Raw genomic sequence first — 22558 nt, forward strand, 5'->3', positions numbered from 1 at the left:
CACTTTTGTTGATGACAACATGATCAATATGTTATAGGTTTCGATCTATTTTGATTTTGATTATATTGTTGGTTCTTCTATTTTACTTTGCACGAGCTCGTAGGTGGACGTATCGAATTGAAATAAGATCTCAAAGATCTTGATACATTGATAGTTTTTAACTATATTCAAGTCGTTATACTCTCCTTGAACGATAAATGTGCAATATTAGTTTGGCAAGATTTCTAAATAAGTAATTAAGTCAAAGAAATGTAGGAGTAAATCATTTAATTGTTCTTATAAATTATGATAAGAAATAGTTTTATGATCTTATAATAGTTAATAAGTATAGAGTCAACTCTTGATAGGATATAATTGAAGATTGGCTACATGGTGTATTAATAGGTAAAACTTTTGATTTTTGAATTATTTCCACTCTCTAACTTTATGTCTTGATATCATAAGATTAACCAAAGACTTGGTGAAAAGTGGACAATTATAATTTAAGACCCATCTTTTGATTTATATTATAGTTGTTCGTTTGTCACGTCCGAGTCATTGGTTAATAATTTAATTTATTCATTAATGTTTGTCACGCAGTCATTGGTTAATCTTTTGATTTATTGATTAATTGGGTAAACACGTGTGTGTTGCAGGGGATGTACTAGTTCAATTAATAAATATGCAAATGCAATTCACTTTTTAGAGTTATTTTGGTTTTAAAAATCGAAATTTTAGTTTCTGCAATTTGTTAATTGATGAATAGTTTTTTCGGGAGAAGAGAGATAGAGAGATTGTTGAGCTCAAGACAAAACTTTTTCTATAAAAGAATCTCACACTTTTGAATATTCTCGAATGACAAATATAAAATATTAATAAAAATGTAGTAAAAATAATAATTACATACATGATCGATCAAGAAGTGAAGCAATGGTAATCTTTTGTCTCACATTAATCTTATTGGTTACGCGGTGTCATAGAAATTTTTTTCTAATTGAATGAGATTATCATGAAAATAAAAAAAAATATTGGTATTACATAATACATCATGATTAACATTTATAAAATAAATTATAACTTTCAAATATCATAGTTTTAGAATATTTTAATTGAATTTGATTACTTTGGTTGATTATTTCAAAATCATAGTATATGATTTTTTAAAAATTTTACCATTATATTTTAATGTTTTTTTTTTGTTCAAGAGAACGGTATATTTTAATGTTCATCATCATGGAGTATTATGTAAAAAAAATACTTCGTATTAAAATAATAAAACTATTAATGTCCATGATCACATGATGTGAATACTTTTGGGCCCTTCCTATTTGGGCAGATTTGAATAATTGTAAAATAAACTAAAGAATTTGGTGCAACTGTTTTAATACTTGATGCATCGTTTTAGAAGGGATATCATGCTGTTCTCTTGTCACTTCTTTTAAATTACAACTAACAAATAATATATTTAATTATTGTTTCATGAAATAAATAATACTACATCTATCTATAAAAAAATAGACTATTTTCACCATTTTAGCGTCCACCAAAATTAGACCACTTTCTAAATATGAAAAGCTTAAATTAATTAAATACTACTAATAACGTGAACTTGACAATCCACTTATACTACTTCTACTACATTCCCCTTCCCTTTTACTTTACCAATTATGTATTAAAATCCGTATAATTTACACCTTAGCCTATTTTTAGTAGGTGGAGATAGTGTAATAAACAAATAGAGAGACGCTAATGAAAAAACATAACAATAAAGAGAAGAAAATAAGAAAGAAAGTCGATAGCTCATAGACTTCCGTTGTCGACTCCTTCATGTCAACAACTACTCGGATTGCAAAGCACTAAGTCGTTGTTGCACTCCTAAATCGAAAACCTTAAATCAACCACCGTACATTCCCATTAATATAGCAAAGATTGAAATACACATGATGACACATGCACCAATTGATACATATGAATGTAAGAATCTTCATCTTGACATCTTTGTCAATCCTCATATGGAGTATTTTTGAATGAATCTGAAGCATCCCATATCAATGACAAATTGAAATGCGTATGATTGAGGATGGGAAATTTATCTTTTCCCATAACAAATAATGTAAGATTCTGATAAAGATCGAGATCCATACCATAAGTAAATCAAATATTCGAATCCAATTCCAAACCCAACAAGTCACGTGTAATTGAGAAAGTAAGAGCATCCACAATGGCGGTGAGCGGACTGGTCAGCCGATTCCCGGCGCTGGCTGGTCCGCTCGCCGAACCATTACAGCCAGCCAGCGCCAAATCGGCGAGAAAATCAGCGAGCGCACGCCGATTCCCGAGCGCTGGCCGATGCGCTTGCCGATCGGCTGGCCGCCATTGCAGGCTCCCGATCGGCCAGTCGATTTTTTTTATTTAATTTTTGAAACACTATATATACGCGATTTGCACGTCATTTTCATTCACACCACTTGTGTTAACGAGTTTTTTCTCTATCTTAAATTCTGTACAAGAGCAACAACGCGAAATGAGTAGCGTGGGTGGTAGTAGTGGTGGTAGTGATGGGGATGCTGAGGAGTACGAACGGCGACGCTTTGGAGCGTTGATATATGTGTTTCCGCTTCAGGCACGATGCGGCTGGCAGACCCGGCCACACACCTATTCAAAAGTGCACTGCGGCAATCAGGCAGTTGGCCTACGAAGGCGCGGCAGACATGTGGGACGAGTACCTCCACATCGGTGAGACGACTGCCATTGAATATATGAAGTGTTTCTGTCAGGGCGTCGTCGAAATATTCCGTGATCAGTACCTTTGAAGCCCTACCACCGAAGACTGCCAGGAGCTTATGCAGATGCACGGGGAGAAGCATGGGTTCCCGGGTATGTTAGGCAGCATAGATTGTATGCATTGGGAGTGGAAGAACTGCCCCTCTGCCTGGAAAGGGTTCTACACGACCGGCTACAAGGGAAAGAATCCCACGATGATCCTCGAGGCCGTAGCTGATTACCGGCTGTGGATTTGACATGCATATTTTGGGGTAGTCGAGTCGAAAATGACCTCAAAGTCCTCAACTCGTAGCCCCTTTTCAACGAGCAGTGCCACGGCGTCGGTCCGGCCATCAGTTTTATCGCCAACGGGAACCAGCATGATATGGGCTACTACTAGGCGGATGGGATATACCCTAGGTGGCCTGTCTTTGTGAAGACGATCAGGTGCGCATCAGATGAGAGGAAGGCCTACTTTGCGAAACGGCAGGAGTCGGCGCGCAAGGACGTGGAGCGCGCATTTGGTGTGCTCCAGTCTCGATGGGGGCAATTAGGGGTCCAACGTGTTTGTGGCATGTCGACTGCATTGCTGATATAATGTACGTCTGTATTATCATGTACAACATGAGAGCATCCGCAGCGGTGGCGGTCGTCGCCACCGCCGTCCGTGCCAGCGGCAAGGAGAAGGGTCGCCGCCGCTGCGCTCGCGCCGCTGGCACGGCGCTGCTCGATGTATCGAGCACGTCCGTGCCAGCGGACGCACACGTGGCGGCACAGGATTGGGCAACGGCGTAGCCGTTGCATTCAAACTTTTTTTTAAAAAAAATCAATATTTAATTATAAATAATGCTAAAAAATAAAAAAAAAATTTCCAAATCCCAAAAATATGGCCGTTTTTTTCCCATTTTTCTGAATTTTTTTGATTTTTTTTGATTTTTTTTTATTTTTTTTCCCAAAATCATCTATAAATACACACATTCATCACTCATTTATCACATCAATTCATCTCTCATTCATCTCTCATTCATAATTCTTATATAAACTATCAACACATTCAACCTTCACTCAAAACATCAAATGGATTTCACTCATCTCATGGTGGAAGCGGAGCGCGAAGAACAAGAATACTACGAACAACATCGTGCCGCTTACGAAGCATATGTCGCGGCGAATACCCCCGCTCATCCTCCTCAACGCACTAGATCAAATCGCCGCTACATCCATCGTGACCGGGAGGGAGCCCACGAAAGGCTCGTTGCCGACTACTTTGCCGACCATCCGCGGTTTCCGGCAGATTACTTCAGGCGCCGTTTTCGCATGTCAAAGCGCTTGTTCATGCGAATTGTCAACACATTGTCCGCACGTGTTGAATACTTTCAAACAGGTGTAGATGCAGCCGGCCGACAAAGTATCACGGCGTTGCAGAAGTGTACGTGTGCCATCCGACAACTCGCTACTGGGCAAACGGCCGACATCTTCGACGAGTATTTGCATATCGGTGAGTCCACTGGAATCCTTTGTTTAAAGAATTTTTGTGAGGGGCGTTCGTTCTGCTTTTGGGGATGAATTCCTTCGGGCACCCACCACCGATGATTGCCAACGGTTGCTTCGTCTTCACGAATCAGTCCATGGCTTTCCCGGAATGCTTGGCAGCATTGACTGCATGCATTGGAGGTGGAAGAATTGCCCGACTGCTTGGAGGGGGCAACACTTAAGCGGTCACAAAGGCGGCGGCCCAACACTTATCCTTGAGGCGGTCGCCGACTATCGCTTATGGATTTGACATGCATATTTCGGCGTTGCCGGATCCAACAACGACTTGAACGTGCTCTATTCTTCACCACTCTTCAATGATGTGATGAATGGTGTATCACCGGCGATCGACTTCACCATCAACGGAAATACATACCGCATGGGTTACTATCTCGCCGATGGTATCTACCCAAGGTGGTCGACGTTCGTGAAGACGCTCCACAACCCGCACGACCCGAGACGGGTTCTTTTTGCGCAGCGTCAAGAGTCAGCGCGGAAGGACGTCGAAAGAGCCTTCGGGGTCCTTCAAGCTCGATTCAACATTGTGAAGGCCCCGGCTCGGCTGTGGTACGTGAATAATATCGCCGACATCATGTTCACGTGTATTATATTACACAACATGATTATAGCCGACGAAGGGCCGAGGGCGGCTAGCTTCTACGACGAGGACGAAGCCGGAAGCTCAACAGCGAGGTCTCCCCCACGCCGAGGCGAGCATACGACGGTTGGCCAGAGGATCGAGACAAGACACACAATGCGCGATACTCGAATCCACAATCAACTACAAGAAGACCTAATCAACCACATGTGGGCGAAATTCGGCAACGAGTAGTGGTTTTTTTAATTTTTAGGATTTTAATTATGTAATTTTTAATTTTTAGGATTTTAATTATGTAATTTTTCATTTTTAGGATTTTAATTATGTAATGTTTAATTTTATTTGTCATTCGTAATATTTATTGTGGTTTTTAAATGAATTTTAATATTATGGAAATGTTATTGTTTAATTGAATTTTAAATTAATTGTGCTCGTCATTGCGGAAGAGCACAGTTGTGGGTGTTGTGCTCTTGCTAGAGAGCAGGCATGAATAGTACCGCCCGGGCCCACAACCGTGCCGCTGGCAAGAGCACGGTTGTGGATGCTCTGATTGTCGAAGATGAAGGTGTACAACTGACTAGTTGGGCAACGACGATAATGAAGTCGGTCCAAGCCACGGCGTGGCCGCCGCCAACGTACGAAGTGGGATACCTCACGATGAAGTCGGCCGCCTCCAAGCACATGCCGACATGTGCCAAGTGAAAGCTCATATTCGACTCCAAAAGGATTTAATTGAAGAGTTGTGGGCGCGGAGGACTGCACGACGTTAGCTTTTTTTAATTATGTAATTTTTTTAATGTACCTTTTTTATTTAAATAAAATTATTGCATTTTCTCATATCTGTGTCGTAAGTTGAATTCCGTATTTTGTGTGATTGTTATTTTTATAATTTTATTTATTGTGGCTAGCCTATGGCTAGGCTATTGCTTATCTTGATGATATGGCAAGAGAAGTTTTTAGTGCTGATGATGTGACAGAAGGAGTTTTTAGTGCTGATGATGTGGCAGGAGGAGTTTGTGGCTAGGCTATGACTGGGCTATTGCCATCGTGGAGGCTCTAAATAACTTATTACTCTTTTTCTTTATTTAAATAACCTTATCGAAGCCATTCTTTTCCTAAAACAGAGATGAGCATAAAATAATAATAATAATAATAATAATAATAATAATAATAATAATAATAATAATAATAATAATAATAATAAAAAATTAAAAAGCAAATGGGTGATGGCATAAATCATGTGGGCTGATAATTCCCAGCTATAGTAGGAATGGGTGAATAAATATAAATATAAGCCTCCTCCTTTGTTTCAACTCCTCCTAACTCTCTCACTCTGATCTTGATCAATCAATGAAGATCCTCTGCGACGTATGCAACCAAGGCGAGGCCACGGTGTACTGCACCGCCGACGAGGCCTCCCTCTGTTCCTCCTGCGACCACCGCGTCCACCACGCCAACAAGCTCGCCGGCAAACACCGCCGCTTCTCCCTCCTCCACCCCCACTCCCCCCTCTGCGACATCTGCCAGGTATTGTAAATTCTTTCACACTCTAAATACTAAATTCTCTCACGCTCCTTCTCTATTTCTAAATTCAATTTTTATTTTTGTAGGAAAGAAGCGCGTTTGTGTTTTGCAAGGAGGATAGAGCGATTCTTTGCAGGGAATGCGACATCCCAATCCACAAAGCCAACCACCACACGCACAATCACACCAGATTCCTCCTCACCGGCGTCCGCCTCTCCGCTTCTCCGGCGGAATCACCACCACCACCTCCCCCGCCCGCCCAGGATACCAACAATCTCCACTTCTCAACGAGTAGCATTTCCGAGTACTTGATCGAGACGCTGCCAGGCTGGCACGTCGAGGACCTTCTAGATTCTTCCACCCCTTCCTCCTCCGCCGCCGATTGCAAGGTCAGCCACCTCAAAGATTCGATTTTTATCAACCTTTCTTTTTTTATTTACTACAAATTTCTAATTATGGTGAAAATTAACTGAAATTGCAGAGTGGGGAGAGTGATTTGATGCTGCCGTTTTGGGACGTTGATCTGCAATTTCAAGATCAATCATTTCTAGTGAATAATTTTGGATTTGGATTGGGGAATGGAAATGGGAGCAAAGATGAGTTGAAATCCAGCAGAAAAAGAAGAGACGACAACTCTTTCGCAGTTCCACAGATCAGCCCTTCCTCCGGCGCCGTCTTCAACAAGAGATCCAAAACGTTTTGGTAGAACCAAAAAATCCAATCTTTTTCACAGCCCATTGCCGGAAAATCAGAGATCTGAATTCCCTTTTTGTAATTTTGTTTTTCTTTGTCAGATTTTTGGAGTGTAGTAAATATCTTGTTGCATTTAATGAGAAGACCTGCTACTGATATCACAACTCACTTTTTGTTTTCAGAGTATGCATCGTCCGCGGACGATAGTTCTTCGAGCACGCATCGGGTGTGCTATCGTACGCCCCATTGCGGGCGACGCAGACGATAGCGCGCCCGGTGCAACGCGTTTTACATTTTTTTAATTATTCAAAATTTATATATATACACTACAATTCTATTTCTTCCTTTCACTCTTCCATTCGCTCTCATCTCATTCTCTCTATTTCAATTTATAAAATGAATCCCGGTGATTTCCCAAGTCCGAATAGTCCCGACGGGTTACCGATGTTCTGGTTATCTCCACTCTTGTAACTTTTTTTTAAGGAAGTAAATATAGGATTTGCCTTAATTGTGGTGCTTTTTTTTTTGCTTGATATATTTGCAAACATAATAATTAAATATAAAATTAAATTGTGGTGCTATAGGGCGGCCTATATTTCCTACTGCAAGTGAAAGGGTATGAGGATAAAATGCTAATGTGGCGGAGCATAGGGCGGAGTATAGGGCTGTCATCGTGGATGCTCTCATGTTTTATGATGGAACAAGTCAAAAAAACCGAGTGATTATGGGAGTTTAGAAGTGACAGATGAATAGGTTGTCAATTTACTCCTTTTTGGAATTTGAGAATACAAAGCAAGAATAAGATGATGATGATCTTTGGTTGTTGAGAAAGAAAAAATGGCACATTTCGGGGAAAGGATTTTCTAAGGACTTAATGGAATTTATTAAGAATGGAGATGTTAATGTGTGATTAACAAATTTGCTACATCTAGCCATAAGAGATTTTAATAAGGTTCGGCCTTTTGGTAATTGAATGTGATTTTATTAGAATTTACTTATTTTGAGTGTTTTTTTCTTTTCTATAGTAGTACAAATTGCGGGTGTGTAATATAGTTGATTATGGAAAAGTCTACAAGAAATTATGTAACTCATCAATTGTCAATAATGTATTCTCAACAATCTATAATAGCTATAAATATAATCCGCTAATGTGGAAAATATGTGAAATCATCAAAGTGTAAGTTTTTCTTTGTTATTTTTTTTCCCATCAACCTATGAATCACGTGAAATTTTCAAGTTTGACTAAATAATTAGTCTTTAATCAGTACAATCTTAGTTTATTTCCAGTAAAAATATAATGAAATAATCAGACTTTATTGACCAAAAACACACGGTTAACCTAAAAGTTTGCTATTGGCGTTTTGTTGTTGAGAAAGTTTGCTATGATCACTATGATTGTTTGCACAAACTCTATATGCACAGTTTGCTATTTCCAAGTTGATTCGGCTCTAATATCTTTTAAATGTTAAAATTTGAAAAAAAATCGTAATCGTCATGTCACCTAATCATAAGATATTAGTCTCATAATATTTAGAAAATAATTATTAATAGATACATGCATCATTTAGGTTCGAATTCAATGGAGTCTTATCGCTTCTTAGAAATCTCGCCCCTCAACTCCACCGTTAGTTATTAACAAAACTTACCGAATATAAAAAATATTCATATACAAGGAGTACAATATATAACTAGTAAAATAACTTCATTCCCTAATTTAATACACTACTAGTGTATATATTATGAATCGAAGAAACCAAAGTAAATCATATGAACTGAACTAAAACAACAAATTTAATTCGAAAACAAAATTAATTTGAAAGGAAGAAAAAATTAAAAAAATACTAGTACTAATAAAAAGGCTATAAAAATTCAATGGATCTTCGAAACATGGCCGGAGCCATCCAGACGAAAATCCGCCGTCACCACCACCGCCGTCGACTTCCTACAATAACTATAATAATGACATTTTTCACTTGCTTTAAAACTGGTGGTCAACTCCAGCCTCAACTCCAGCTTTTCTATCACAATAGACGTATTAAGATTTGAGAAGTCAACGGAATCTCCTTGAACATATAGTTATTGTATGTAGATATGTGGAGGCAATACGAAGAAGAATGGGAAGTAGAAGAGTACAACTGACAATAATATCTGTATGCTCCTCGTCGGTCATCGTCATCGTCATCGTCATCGTCATCGTCATCGCTTTTGAAAAAGGAGGAATCACAGCCTAGATACTCTAAGACCATCCACTACGCGTCCCGCACCGGGCTCGCGTTTCGTCCTGGAGGGAAGGATCCTCCGCGGGACCCGTTGCAACGATCATCCCGTCCCGAGCCCGCGCCCGTCTCGTCCTGTAGCCCGTAGACGCGAGACACGGGACGCGCCGTCCCGCCACGCACCCGGGAGACGTGTCGCGTGCCCGATGCTTGCATGACGCCCACTCGCTGGGCCGCGAGTGGGCGTCGTCACGGATGACGCAATAATTCATTTTTTTAATTCGAATTTTAATAAAAAAAATAATTTTCAAACGGTAATATTGCCGTTAATTTTTTATTTTCCTTTTTTTAATTTTTTTTTACTCTATAAATAATCCTATTTCATACTCATTTCAAACACAAACACACATCTATTCCTCTCAAATCCTCTCTATCACTCCAATTTCCATCTTAAATCAACCCAAACAAATGGATCATTTTGAGCAAATGCGTCAATTAATGGAACAATCACTTGAAGAAGATCGACGACGAGAGGCGGGGGAAGCCGCTCCACCCCCACGACGCTCCCGGAAGTACATCAATCGGAACCGGGAGGAAGCCGCCGCATGGTTAGTACGCGACTACTTCTGCGATAACCCGATTTGGGGAGATACCTACTTCCGTCGCCGTTTCCGCATGAGTAAACCGCTATTTCTCCACATAGCGAAAACTTTGGCGGCCAGAGAAGAGTTCTTCCGAGAAGGGTTCGACGCAGTCGGCCGTCCCAGCCACACGACGCTGCAGAAATATACTGCAGTCATCCGTCAGCTTGCGACTGGACAAACGGCCGACATATTCGATGAATACCTTCACATCGGAGACACCACTGGGCGCATGTGCTTGCTCAACTTCTGCAGAGGCGTCCGGGCAACCTTCAGTGACGAATTTCTCCGGAGGCCAAGCACGGACGATTGTCAGTTCCTCCTCAACCTGCACGAACAAGTGCACAGATTCCCCAGGATGCTTGGCAGTGTCGATTGCATGCACTGGCAATGGAAGAATTGCCCGGTGGCTTGGAGGGGGTCCTACACAAGCGGCCACAAAGGCACCCACCCAACCGTTGTACTCGAGGTCGTTGCCGACTACCGGCTTTGGATCTGACATGCGTACTTCGGGGTCCCTGGCTCGAACAACGACGTAAACGTGCTCCACCAGTCCGACCTCTTTACCGAAGTTTTGGATGGTAAAGCGTCGGCCATCAACTTCGTCGCCAACAACCGGCTGTATAAAATGGGGTACTATCTCACCGACGGCATCTACCCGAAGTGGCCGACCTTCGTGAAGACGTGCAGCAGGCCTGCGAACCCAAAGCAGGCTCTTTTTGCGCAGAAGCAGGAGGCTGCGCGCAAGGATGTGGAGAGGGCGTTCGGGGTTCTCCAAGCGCGCTTCAACATCATCAAAGCCACAGCTCGTTCGTGGTTCATGGAGAGCATGGTCGACATCATGTATACGTGCATAATCTTGCACAACATGATTGTCCGAGACGAAGGACCCGATGCGGGAAATTGGTTCGACCCCGAATCCCCCGGAAGCTCAACCGCAAGTAGTCCGCCGCGAAGTGGAGCGCATCCGTCTATACAAGAACGGTTGGCTATTCGGGCAAGGACACACGACTCTAGCGCCCACACCCAACTCCAAGAGGATCTAATTGAGCACATTTGGGAAAACTTTGGCGGAGAAGATTAAATTATGTCATTTTTATTTTTTTAGAATTTTAATTATGTCTTTTTTTCTTTTTTTTTTTAAGTTTAAGTTGTAATGTTGTTTTAATTTTAATGAATTGTGTTTGTTTAAATTGAATTGGGTTGGAAAAAAAATAAAAAATGAAATTAAATGAATAGTAATTAAGAGACGGAATAAGGGACGGAGCGTTGCAGGTTCCGTCCCTTAGTTAAGGGATGGAGGAAAAAAGGACAGTGGGGCCCTCAAATAGTGGTCAAATAGTAGTTAAGGGATGGTTTAAGGGACGGTATAGAGACAGCATAGTGGATGGCCTAAAGCTCGACACAACGTTATGAGAAACTAAGGGCTATTTGTAGGCATAATAAGTCTTCATTCTATTTGGAAAAGGAAATCGAGTTGTACTTGGATTCTTAACAAACAAATTAAAAGATAATTACAAACTAAAAATTGTTTTATGTTGTTGGACGTGTTGATTTACTATATCTAATTGTAACTTCTTTATAGTATTAGTTAAGTATTGATATGTATAATACGTGGCCGATGCTATCCCATATAAAATTTAAATCCAAATCTCGTATTGTAACATATAACTGAAATTTTTCTACTTTTGTAATTTTAATTCTATAGTTTCTTTTACGCGCTAAGAAATAGTTATAGATTTAATTGGAGATTTTTTTTAAAGATAATTACCAAAAAAATTACTCCATCCGTCCTTGAAAAGTATGAACATTTGATTCGGCACGAGTTTTAATGCATAATTGGAAAAGTAAGAAAGATAGATTGAAAAAGTAAGAGAGAGATATTGAAAAAATTTTAAAAGTATTGTTAGTGGAGAGTCTCAACTCAATAGAGAGGGAGATTTCCAAAATTAAAAAATTTATTATTTTTAAAGACGGACTAAAAAGGAAAAAAAATTATACTTTTTAGGGTACTATTAAGTTTGATCAATTTTGACTAATCCCTCAAATTTCTTTACTTAATTAATCGCTCTTACCGTATTTGTTTTTTAATCTTTGACTAATCCCTCAAATTTCTTTACTTAATTAATCGCTCTTACCGTATTTGTTTTCTAAATCCAAAGATTAAAAAAGGAAAGGAAGATGAAATTAGTGCGGAATATGAAAATTGTTGCAACCGTTAGTATGTATATTAACAACTTTTATTTTTATTATCAAAATAATTAATAAATTAATAGTATATGCTGAACAAGGAAATTTTTATTTCGTTGTATGCTTCAAATTCCAACGTATACTTTTCCAAAAAAAATGCAATCTTTCATTACCATTGCGTGAACTTAAGATATTGAAACACTTTCCAAATATAAACTCTTACTTACCTTAATCGACTTTAAGTTATAACATAACTACTTCATCTGCCGCCAACAATCAAGCAAACGCTGAGATTTGAGAATGGCAACTCAAAGCTTCAACAACGATTCCAAACCCTACCTTTCCGTTTTCCGTGGAAGGAAGGCTGCTCGCAGATCCAAGGCACCTTAAGGGATCACAATCAAGAAACCAAACATCTTGCTGCAGAGTGCAACAAACGACGTCGCTTTCAAGAAACGAAGGGTGCGTTTCCTGAGTGTGTGAGCGTCGAGGAGTACGAGAGCTTGGGGAAGATTAGCTCAGGATCCTACGGTGTAGTCTACAAAGTCCAACACAAGAAAACCGGAGAGATCATGGCGATGAAGGAGGAGTTCAGCGGCCTGTCTCCCTCGACAAGGGCCGAAATCGATATCCTTAAGTCCCTCGGCCACCCCTCCATTGTGCAATTCAAGGAGGTCGCGCTGGATGAGTACGACGGCGTTTATGTGGTGATGGAGTACTTGGACACTGATCTAAGAAGATACATGTCTCTCAAGGGAGAAGATTGCCTTGCAATGAGCCATGTGAAGAAGCTGATGAAGCAGTTGATCCAAGGTGTCACTTTCTTCATCGGAACAAGGTCGTGCATAGGGATCTCAAGCCCGCGAATGTGCTCCTGAGCAAAGGGGGGCAGTTGAAAATATGTGATTTTGGGCTGTCGGTTAGGGTTGAGGATGAGGACGAGGAGGAGGAGGAGTGCAAGGTGGGGACGCCGTGGTATAGGGCGCCCGAGTTGCTTCTTGGGGAGAGGAGGGGTTCGTGCGCGGTGGATATGTGGGCCGTGGGGTGCATATTCGCGGAGATGGTGCTGAACGAGGTGCTGTTTCGAGGGGGGTCGGAGGAGGATCAGTTGCATGAGATGTATTGCATTCTTGGCCATCCTAGTGCTAAGAATGTTGAGAGTTCTATTTGTGGTGCAAATTTGATGCTTTCGAGAGATGGATTTGATCTGCTTAAAGGGTTGCTGTGTTATGATCCAGTGAAGAGGATGACTGCAGAAATGGCTCTCAATCATGTTTGGTTTGAAGATGAAATTACTTCTTGATTTTGTTGAGAGTTGGTGAAACTTTCATACTTGGTATATATGTATTGTGTTTAATACTTAACTGATTTTGTTGTATGCATCTTCCAACTGAAGTACTGTCACACTATTCCAACTGTGTGTTTAATCACTACTTTTGATATACTCCATCTTCTTGTTAGAATACAGTATAGTGTATACACATTCATGTATAAACTGTAGTACTGTCACACTAACACTATTTCAATTATGTCAGAAAAAGAACAAAGAAAGTGATATATAGTTCTTGAGTATATTTGATAATAGAAGTCAACAGCAATTGCCAAACCTCAAAACAATGAAATCTTCTTACAAATGAAACAAAGAATTCAGACCCAAACATATCAAAAGGACTTACTGTACAAACTTTAATATGATTCACACTAAATTTAAACAAGATAAGACAAAGTTAGGAGCCTTTGGAACCAAACCAGAGGCAGTTATCCTTGACACCCTCATTTGCATATTCCTTAAACCTATACTCTTCTTGCTTGCCTGAAGAGCTCACTCTCCCTTCGCTGTAGCACTGGCTGCACAGGCCCAATTATGGGATACCGGCAGGTACCACAAACGTGGCTGCCATGGCGACTCCTATCTCCGCCCTCGAGCTTCAAGAGGGTCGACATGATGCCAAAGCCCCATTCTTGATCATCAAACATCGCAAGGAACTCTGTCGAGGAAACCAACGAGTTATCATCACTCTCCCCGCGAATTTCCAAGATCTCACTTATGCCATGTGTGGGAATGTAGATCCTCCTTAACAGTTTGATATATCTCTGAGCGTCAGATTTCTTGATCTGCGCATTTCCTTCATTCATGGGGCGCCATAGGGGCGATAAAATTACAGTCCGATTAGCCCGTACCCGATTAACCCGCAACCCGTTAGGGCCAGACCCAAAAACCCGATGGGCTGGCCCGGAAACCCGATAAAATTTCTATTGTTTTATTTGTTTGACTCTAATTCGACAATTCATTGATTATTTTATAATATAGATTATTGAAAAAATAACTTTCTATTTTATATATTAAATATAAAAATTATATATTAAGTTTTTATTAATATAATAATAGATAAATGAATTAGAAACTTCAAATTCACTAAAAATATATATATTTAAATTTCTAAACATGCTTTAAAATTTTTGATATTTATGTTTTATTTTGCATAAATCTTATTAGTATTTGATCATATTTATGATTGAATTTAAGCATATATCTCAAATTTATCATAATTAAATATTTTACATTTTATAAATATAACTAATTTTCACCATTATTTATTGGATTGCTCGCATGTTAATTTTATCGGTAGCAACTCGATTAACCCGATGGACTAGCCCGAAACCCAAGCTTTTAGGGTTATGGTTGAACTTTTATAACCCGGAAAAATACAACCCGATTAGCCCGCACCCGATTGACCCGCAACCCGGTGGGCTGGCCCGATTGACATCCTTAATCTCACTAGACTGCGGGCCGAGCTCTCTAGACCATCCCGGATCGGAGAAAACGTCTGAATTGTCATTCTTTTATCTTCCCATCCTTCATCTGCTTCGTCTTCAACCTATTGATAAGACTCTCCAGATCATCTACAAGGTTCCACGTGTCATCGAACACAATGCCGTGGTTAGGGGAAGCAGCCCACGCAGTAGTGCGCTGCTTCTTGTGAGGCTCCATCACGACGGAGGAAGACGACGCCGCCTCCTCCGAAGCTTCGATTTTATCCTCCTCCGACGCCTTCAGCGTCGTCGTAGGTGCGGAGGAGTCCGTCGAAGGTGAGGCCTTTCTCGCCGTCGATGAATTCGCCGTAGGTGCGGAAAACCTCGTGGAGAATTGCGCTAATCTGTTCGTCGCTGAACTTAACCCTAGGATTCTCCTCCCGGTCCAAGCCCCCGTCTGTGTTCACGTCGAATTGATGGAATATTCGCTTCACTTTCTCCGATCTGCTCCCTCATGGCTCGATCTCGCCCCCAATTTCTGGATATTCAATTGGGGATTCAAATTGAGAACGAAGGGTGCCAAAATCAGGGATTGAATTGAGATAGGGCTTTATGCGAAGAGTTTAAGAGCATCCACAACTGTGCTCTTGCAAGCGGCATGGTTGTGGGCCCGAGCGGTACTATTCATGCCTGCTCTCTGGCAAGAGCACAACACCCACAACTGTGCTCTTCCGCAAGGACGAGCACAATTAATATAAAATTCAATTAAACAAAAACATTTCCATAATATTAAAATCCATTTAAAAACCACAATAAATATTACAAATTACAAATAAAATTAAAAAATACATAATTAAAATCCTAAAAATTAAAAATTACATAATTAAACTTCTTAAAATTAAAAATTACATAATTAAAATCCTAAAAATTAAAAATTACATAATTAAACTCCTAATAAGACTACGCATCCGGCGGGATCAACCCCAATTGTTTTTGGAGACCTTTTATCATGGTCTCGTGTGTTTCAAGTTGCGTGGGGGTCATAGATGACCTATCGGCCATATTGAGTTGGCTTAAGAGCATCCACAGCGAGTTGTTCGGGGGTGGAGGTGGCACATAGGGAGCGGGAGCGGCTTCGGGAGTGGCTTCGGGAGTCGAGCCGCGACGACGGTTGGCCGCCGCCTTCTTCCTTCCCTGGGGGCGGCGTTGGGAACCGCTCGGTCCGGCGTCGGGGCTACCCAAGTTAGCTCCGGCGAGTTGGCTAGCCACTTCTTCCGAGCCGGGGTCGGATAGGGCTACCGACCTTGATCGTTTGGAGGAGCCGCTAGAGGAGGATGTTATGCCTCCCTTATACTTCGGGTGCGTCCGCGTCTCCTGCCAAACGTTAAGATATTTGAACGACTTACCGTTCATGGATTGGTAGGTGCTCAGCGCGGCGGTGATGATGTCGACCTCGCTTCGGCCGCTCCCGGCATTCCGGGACTCCTGGATGAAATAGCCGTTGAACTTGCCAATTTCTTCGTTGGCTCGGCCGATGCAGTTGCGCACCATACTCTCGTTGCGCTCGATCGTTCCCGGCGGCCGGTTTGCATTGTACCGGCTAGAGACGCGCCACCAAAAGTGATTGCCGGATTGGTTCGTTCCAACCACCGCATCTTCGGAGATTTCCAAGTACGCCTTGAACAATCTTTCCATCTCCGCCGGTGAGTACGGTGTGCGGACACCTGCGCGAGATGGAGGAGTCGGCATTTGGGAAGGGGCGCGAGGCCTAGGCTCCGGTGTCCACCCGTAGCGCCCTTCGGAGGCACCTTGGTCGTCGATTGGGTATGGACGGTAGCCACCCGGAACGGCCGAATCTTGGATTTGAGGAGGGGCCGAATATTCCGTTTCCGGACTAGGAAACGGTTGTGAACCGAACCATTCGGGGTTCCAACCGTGGGAGCCCGAAGGGTTATCGTCTTGGCCGGACATAGTGATGTTGTAGGGTATGAGAGAATGAAGATGAAAATGGATATGAGAGAATGGAGATGAGAATGGATATTGGAGAATGATGATGAGAGTTGTGTAGTTTGATGTGAATTTTTGGGGTGAAATTGGGGGTATTTATAGATGAAAGTGTGTATTTTTTGGGTAAAAAAAATGAAAAAAAAATGAAAAATGTGTAAAAAACGGTTATAAACGGATATATTTTTTTGGGGAAGTGATTTTTTTTTATTTTTTATCGGTTTTTTTAATAAAAAACCGATTTTTTAAAAAAATAAAATAAAAAATGTTTAAATGCAACGGCTACGCTGTTGACGAATGGGAGCGCGCCACGTGTGCGTCCGCTGGCACGGACGTGCTCGATACATCGAGCAGCGCCGTGCCAGCGGCGCGAGCGCAGCGGCCGCGGATGGCGTCCGTGCCAGCGGCGCGGACGGCGGTGACGACGGACGCCACCGCTGCGCATGCTCTAATGAGCTGGAACAGAATATATTGCTCCTAAATCAATCAGCTCACAATGAAATCTATTTGAGGATGGATGAGAGAGAGTGTATCTCTGCAACTGTAATGTTGGTTGGAAGAATTTGTGTAAAATCAATTTTCATTTTTTCCCTTTTATTTTTTTATTAGAACGGAATACTATTTCTTTTCAGCTGGAGACAGATAACTGGTGAATTAATTTGTTTACTCGGTCTATTGCGGGGTTAATGAATGATGGGTGTCATTATTGGCATAATAATACAAATATTCTTGTATGTCAATTAAAGTTTTTAAAACATAGTAGTAATTGTTACTCCTACATCATCCTATTGGTATGGAATGAAATTAATCGAATTGTAGTTCATTTTGAGATCCTTTAAACTTTTCCCTTAGAATGGCTGTTAGATCAAAAGTAATGGTTTTAGAATTACTCCTAAAATTTAACATAGGTAGTGGTGTAAGAAACAGAATATGAAATTTCTAAGAATTAAAAACCATTTTACACAGGATAAAATATTTGTTTGAGCTTGAAAATCAAATTTAGCACCAATATTCACACCTAATGCATAGATACTTTGGTTGATTAATGGTCTTATCCTTATATATAGTCCCCATATCTAACTTTACTAAGGCCATCCACAACGCTGTCTCTATACCGTCTCTTAAACCGTCTCTTAACTACTATTTGAGCACTATTTGAGGGCCCCACTGTCCTTTTTTCCTCCATCTCTTAACTAAGAGACGGAACCTGCAACGCTCCGTCTCTTAACCGTCTCTATACCGTCTCTTAATTACTATTCATTCAATTTAATTTATAATTTTTTTTAAAACCCAATTCAATTTAAACAAACACACTTTATTAAAATTAAAACAAAAAAAAAACACACAAAAAAAAAATTTAAAAAAAACACAAAATAAAAAAACACACAAAATAAAAAAAAAACTAATCTGAAGGGCTAATCATCCTCCGGAGGCGGTCGAGGTTGAGGGGGAGTCGGAAGGCCAAGTTGTGCTGCCATATGCACAATTCCGTTCCACCAGGCCGCGAATTGGGAGTGCGAGAAGCGGGAAGTGTCCGCCATTGTGGCGTACCATAAGTGTGTCCGAGCCTCCTCGCGAGCCCGATCCTGAGGCCGACTGGCTTGATTCGCCTCGGCCCTTCCTTGCTCTAGCCGCTTTCGCCGCCTTCGTCCCTTGCGGCCGACGGCGCCCACTCGCGGATCCTCCTGCAGCGCCGACTGTACCCGCAAACTCCTGGGATTCAGCATCATGTTGGCTGATGCCTTCAGCAGTGTCACCACTAGACGCACCAGCACTAGACGAGTATAGGCCACTCGCCGTATGCTTCGTGCGCTTCGAGGTTGAGCCCGAGCTGGAGCGGAAACCGCCGGCCCATCGTTCCTCGTCCTTGACGGCGCGCCAAACATCAACAAATCTGAATTGATGTCCCTCGTCCTGGTAGTAGGCGCGCAAAGCGGACGTCAAAATATCGGTGGCCGTGGCGCCGCTTTGGTAGCGCGCCTCTTCCGCCGAGTAGATGCCGCAGAATTTTTTGACCTGTCGGTCGACTCGGTCAAAGTGACAGCGGATCATTTTAACTGTGCGCTTGCGGGAGCGGTTCGGCTTTATTTGGTGGTAGACCTCGACAACCTTTTCCCATAAACACTTCCGGGTTTGTTGATTCCCGACGATGGGATCGTACGAGACCGTGATCCAGGCGTTGTACACCGCCATCGTTTCGAGGTTGTTGTACGGATGTCGGCCAAGATCCTCTTCCTCTTCTTCCTCCTCGTCCTCGCCCGTCTGGGGTTGTACACTGCCTCGGCCACCTCCACCGCCTCGCCCACTTCCACCGCCTCGGCCTACTCCCGGCGTGGGATCAACTGGAAAATCCTCTCGGATCTGGGATAATCCCTGCGAAAACCGTGGGACGTTGGGACGAACATATGCATCAAGGTCAAAATTGGGTGGTTGGTACCCCCCGGCGTCGCCGAACCCTGGGTCCCCGGCGTTGACGAACCTCCACCGCCCAATGTGTTGATCATGTTCTCCCAATCGCCGAATGAGTTGAGATCCCACCCGCCGGAGCCGGAGCCGCCATAGTTGCCCTCGCCGTCGCCGGACATCTTGAGTTGGGTTATGAAAATTTCAGCGAAAATTTGAGAGAAAATTTAGATGATAGGAAGAATAGATGTGTAGTTGTGTGTAAATGAGGATGGGTTTAGGAGTATTTATAGAGTAAAAAATTTAATAAAAAACAAAAAAAATATAAAACAAAAAAACGGTAATAATACCGTTACAAAAAATTTTTTTTTTATTTAAATTCGATTTTTTTTTTAAAAAAAATATTTATTGCGTCAGCACGTGACGACGCCCACTCGCGGGCCGGCGAGTGGGCGTCACGCACGACGCTGGGCTGCGCCACGTAGCCTAGGCGCGTGGCGAGACAGCTCGTCTCGTGGCTCGCCGAGGCGAGACGCGCGACGAGACGGGACGAGATGGAGGCTGCAACGCGTCTCGCCGGGGTCTCGTCTCGCTGAGACGAGACGCGAGACGCCGGCGAGACCCGTTGTGGATGGTCTAAACTTTAGGATGTGTCACATGTAAATATAATAGTGGTAGGTAGATTCGATTTCACTTTTTCATCCACTTTTTCCTATTTCTCATGTGCAATTTAAGTGTAATAAAACAGTTCAACTTCCTTTGGGGTGAATTTTTCTTCTATATGGTTATATCCATTTTACTTTAATTCATTGCATCCTCATCGTTGATACTCATTGAGATTATAAGCATTTTTTCTGTCCAATAATCCAATTGAACTTTCGTTATATGGTACTACTTAAATGAACTATTGTAATTTTGTTTTATTCAATTCTTCCATTAATATTCCCTCCATTCGCCATTAATGTCCCGTATTTCTTATTTGTTGTCGACCATTAATATCTTATTTAACTTTCATTGAACTCATATTCCTCTAACTTAGCTCGTATATATGGAACATCTTTTCCCAGGGGAAGGGAGTAATTAGTTGAAGAGTAAAAAGAAGTTAGTTTTGGACCATTTTTTAGAACATTAGACATTCTTACTTTCATAAATACTCACACATCTCCTGTTTGTGTGTGTTAACCCCAATAAAACAGATCAAACTAATAAGCACTACAACTCATGAAAACATTAAGTCTAGTAGCAAAGATGAGCATTCATGGTTGTGTTAATGCATAGCTAATCAAATATAAGAAACAAGAATTAATGCATAGAAACAAGAATCAAATATGGTTTCTTCCAAAATACACCAACATCAAAGTATTGAACAACTTTATTCCCAGAAAAATAAACTCATCTACATCCTACCAACTTAACATGTCAACCCTCGAATTCAATGGCCAAGCACTTCAACGTGCACGAAAGAAAATTTGAGACTCAGTAGCCATGGCCAAACTACCATGCCAAACAGGGATAACATACTTATAATTCTTAACTTAAGGAAAGAATAGCAACTTGCACAAGCCGAGATCGAGATTTAGTCGTCTAATCCGCTCTAGACTGACCAGCACGAGATGAGAGAATGATGCCAACAATGAGACCATAGAGAGCCAAGGCTTCAGCGAAAATGAGGATAAGAATCATTCCGACAAAGAGCTTGGGTTGTTGTGCATTGGCTCTGTCATTGTACAAAATAGTGGAATGTGAATAGCAGTGTAGTCTCATAAAAACAATATGCATAAAAAGAAAACACAAAGATTATCACTTCTAGTTGATGAATGCAGTTAAGATCAAATGCCACGTTTTGACTGAGAATGAAAATGGCCAAAGGTGCACTAAACAAGAGAACTATCTGGTCAATTTCCCCATATAGCCACACCCCAGATCCTCCTCATACTTAACCAGTTCACCTTGAAGCTAAACTTTAGTAACATAACATCTAGGCAATGTAAGAGGTTTATCCCACTCTCATCAATTCGATGTGATAACAAAGCAAACTAGTAATAACCTTGAAAACCAGAACAAGAACCTTAATGCAAGAGGTTTCATTCACTAGTATAATATTGAAGCTTAGCCTTTAGTAGCATAACATCTAGGCAATGTAATTCGAAAGTTATAGAAATACTTTTAAAGCTTGTCCCACTCTCATTCATTCTATGTGAAAACAAGAACAAGAACCTTAATGCAAGAGGTAATAGGTTCATTCACTAGTATAATACTGAAGCTAGCCTTTAGTAGCATAAATCCCTCAGATTTACAAATTATACACACGCAGAAAATGTCAAACAGTCGATTATATGAAACTAAGCAAACGATCAATAAACCAATCACGGAGAGTAAACTAGCAATACCACAACTAAGAAATTACTACTATTACGTAATCCAGATGACGAAAGAGAAACAAAAAATTAGAAATTTATTAGGATTAGAAATAACCTAACACCAGCATCACCAACGATTCCGATGGCCATACCGGCGGCAAGGCCGGCGAGACCGCAAGCAAGTCCAGAAGAGAGGTGAGCGTAGCCATCAAACAAGTAGTAAGACTTGGCCTTAGGGTTAATACCGGTGCTAATGATGACAGCAATAATCAAACCATAAATCCCCAAAACACCAGCCATAACCACCGGAACAATAGACTTCATCACCAGCTCCGGCCTCATCACACCCATCGACGCCACTCCGACGCCGCTCTTGGCGGTTCCGTACGCCGCTCCCATACCTAATCAGAAACAAATTCAGAGCAGCGATAGGTTTAGATCTGAAATTGAAGGGCGGATGCGATCCGTGGATCAAAAGAGAGCTTACAGGAGAAGACTAGAGCGGCGGCAGCGCCGAGGAAGCCGAAGAACGGTGCCGTTTCATCGCCGCTGAAGGTAGACGACATGATGGATCGGTTTGGATTAGCGCAGAGATTGGATCTGAGATGATCTTCGGATTGATGAATGAAGCTAAAGTTTAGAGCTTGATTATTAGTATTATATGCTTCTATCTGATTGCTTGGGTTGCGAGTGGAGGACCTCGACTCAATCCGTATTTTAAATTACCCTTTTACCCCTTCTCTTATTTCATATTAATGGATGCATTTCTTTCCGCCATTTAGATTAAGAAAAAGATGTGTTATGTACTAAATAAACAGCTACTCCCTCCGTCCCACAATAATTGTCACTCTTTTCTATTTAGGTCCTGCATTCTACTAACTCACTTCACTCACATTTTAT

General features: G+C 41.6%; 3 protein-coding genes across 3 annotated transcripts; 2 read left to right on the plus strand and 1 right to left on the minus strand.

The window, feature by feature from the left end:
• Positions 1-6173: 6173 nt before the first annotated feature.
• LOC121802860 (B-box zinc finger protein 21-like) lies at positions 6174-7254 on the plus strand. Its single transcript, XM_042202554.1, has 3 exons — positions 6174-6400; positions 6484-6786; positions 6879-7254. Exons 1-3 carry the CDS (start codon positions 6224-6226, stop codon positions 7101-7103), a joined length of 705 nt encoding a protein of 234 aa, XP_042058488.1. The 5' UTR covers positions 6174-6223; the 3' UTR covers positions 7104-7254.
• Positions 7255-12709: 5455 nt separating this feature from the next.
• Positions 12710-13440, plus strand: LOC121802468 (cyclin-dependent kinase 1-like). The gene is made up of 2 exons (XM_042202145.1): positions 12710-12975; positions 13062-13440. Exons 1-2 carry the CDS (start codon positions 12710-12712, stop codon positions 13438-13440), a joined length of 645 nt encoding a protein of 214 aa, XP_042058079.1.
• Positions 13441-20585: 7145 nt separating this feature from the next.
• Positions 20586-22332, minus strand: LOC121805144 (V-type proton ATPase 16 kDa proteolipid subunit). Its single transcript, XM_042204934.1, has 3 exons — positions 22146-22332; positions 21774-22059; positions 20586-21015 (listed from the first exon to the last, which is right to left on the minus strand). Exons 1-3 carry the CDS (start codon positions 22222-22224, stop codon positions 20883-20885), a joined length of 498 nt encoding a protein of 165 aa, XP_042060868.1. The 5' UTR covers positions 22225-22332; the 3' UTR covers positions 20586-20882.
• Positions 22333-22558: the final 226 nt, after the last annotated feature.

Source organism: Salvia splendens, chromosome 5 (genome assembly GCF_004379255.2).
Source record: "Salvia splendens isolate huo1 chromosome 5, SspV2, whole genome shotgun sequence".
In the NCBI taxonomy this organism is placed as follows: Eukaryota; Viridiplantae; Streptophyta; class Magnoliopsida; order Lamiales; family Lamiaceae; genus Salvia; species Salvia splendens.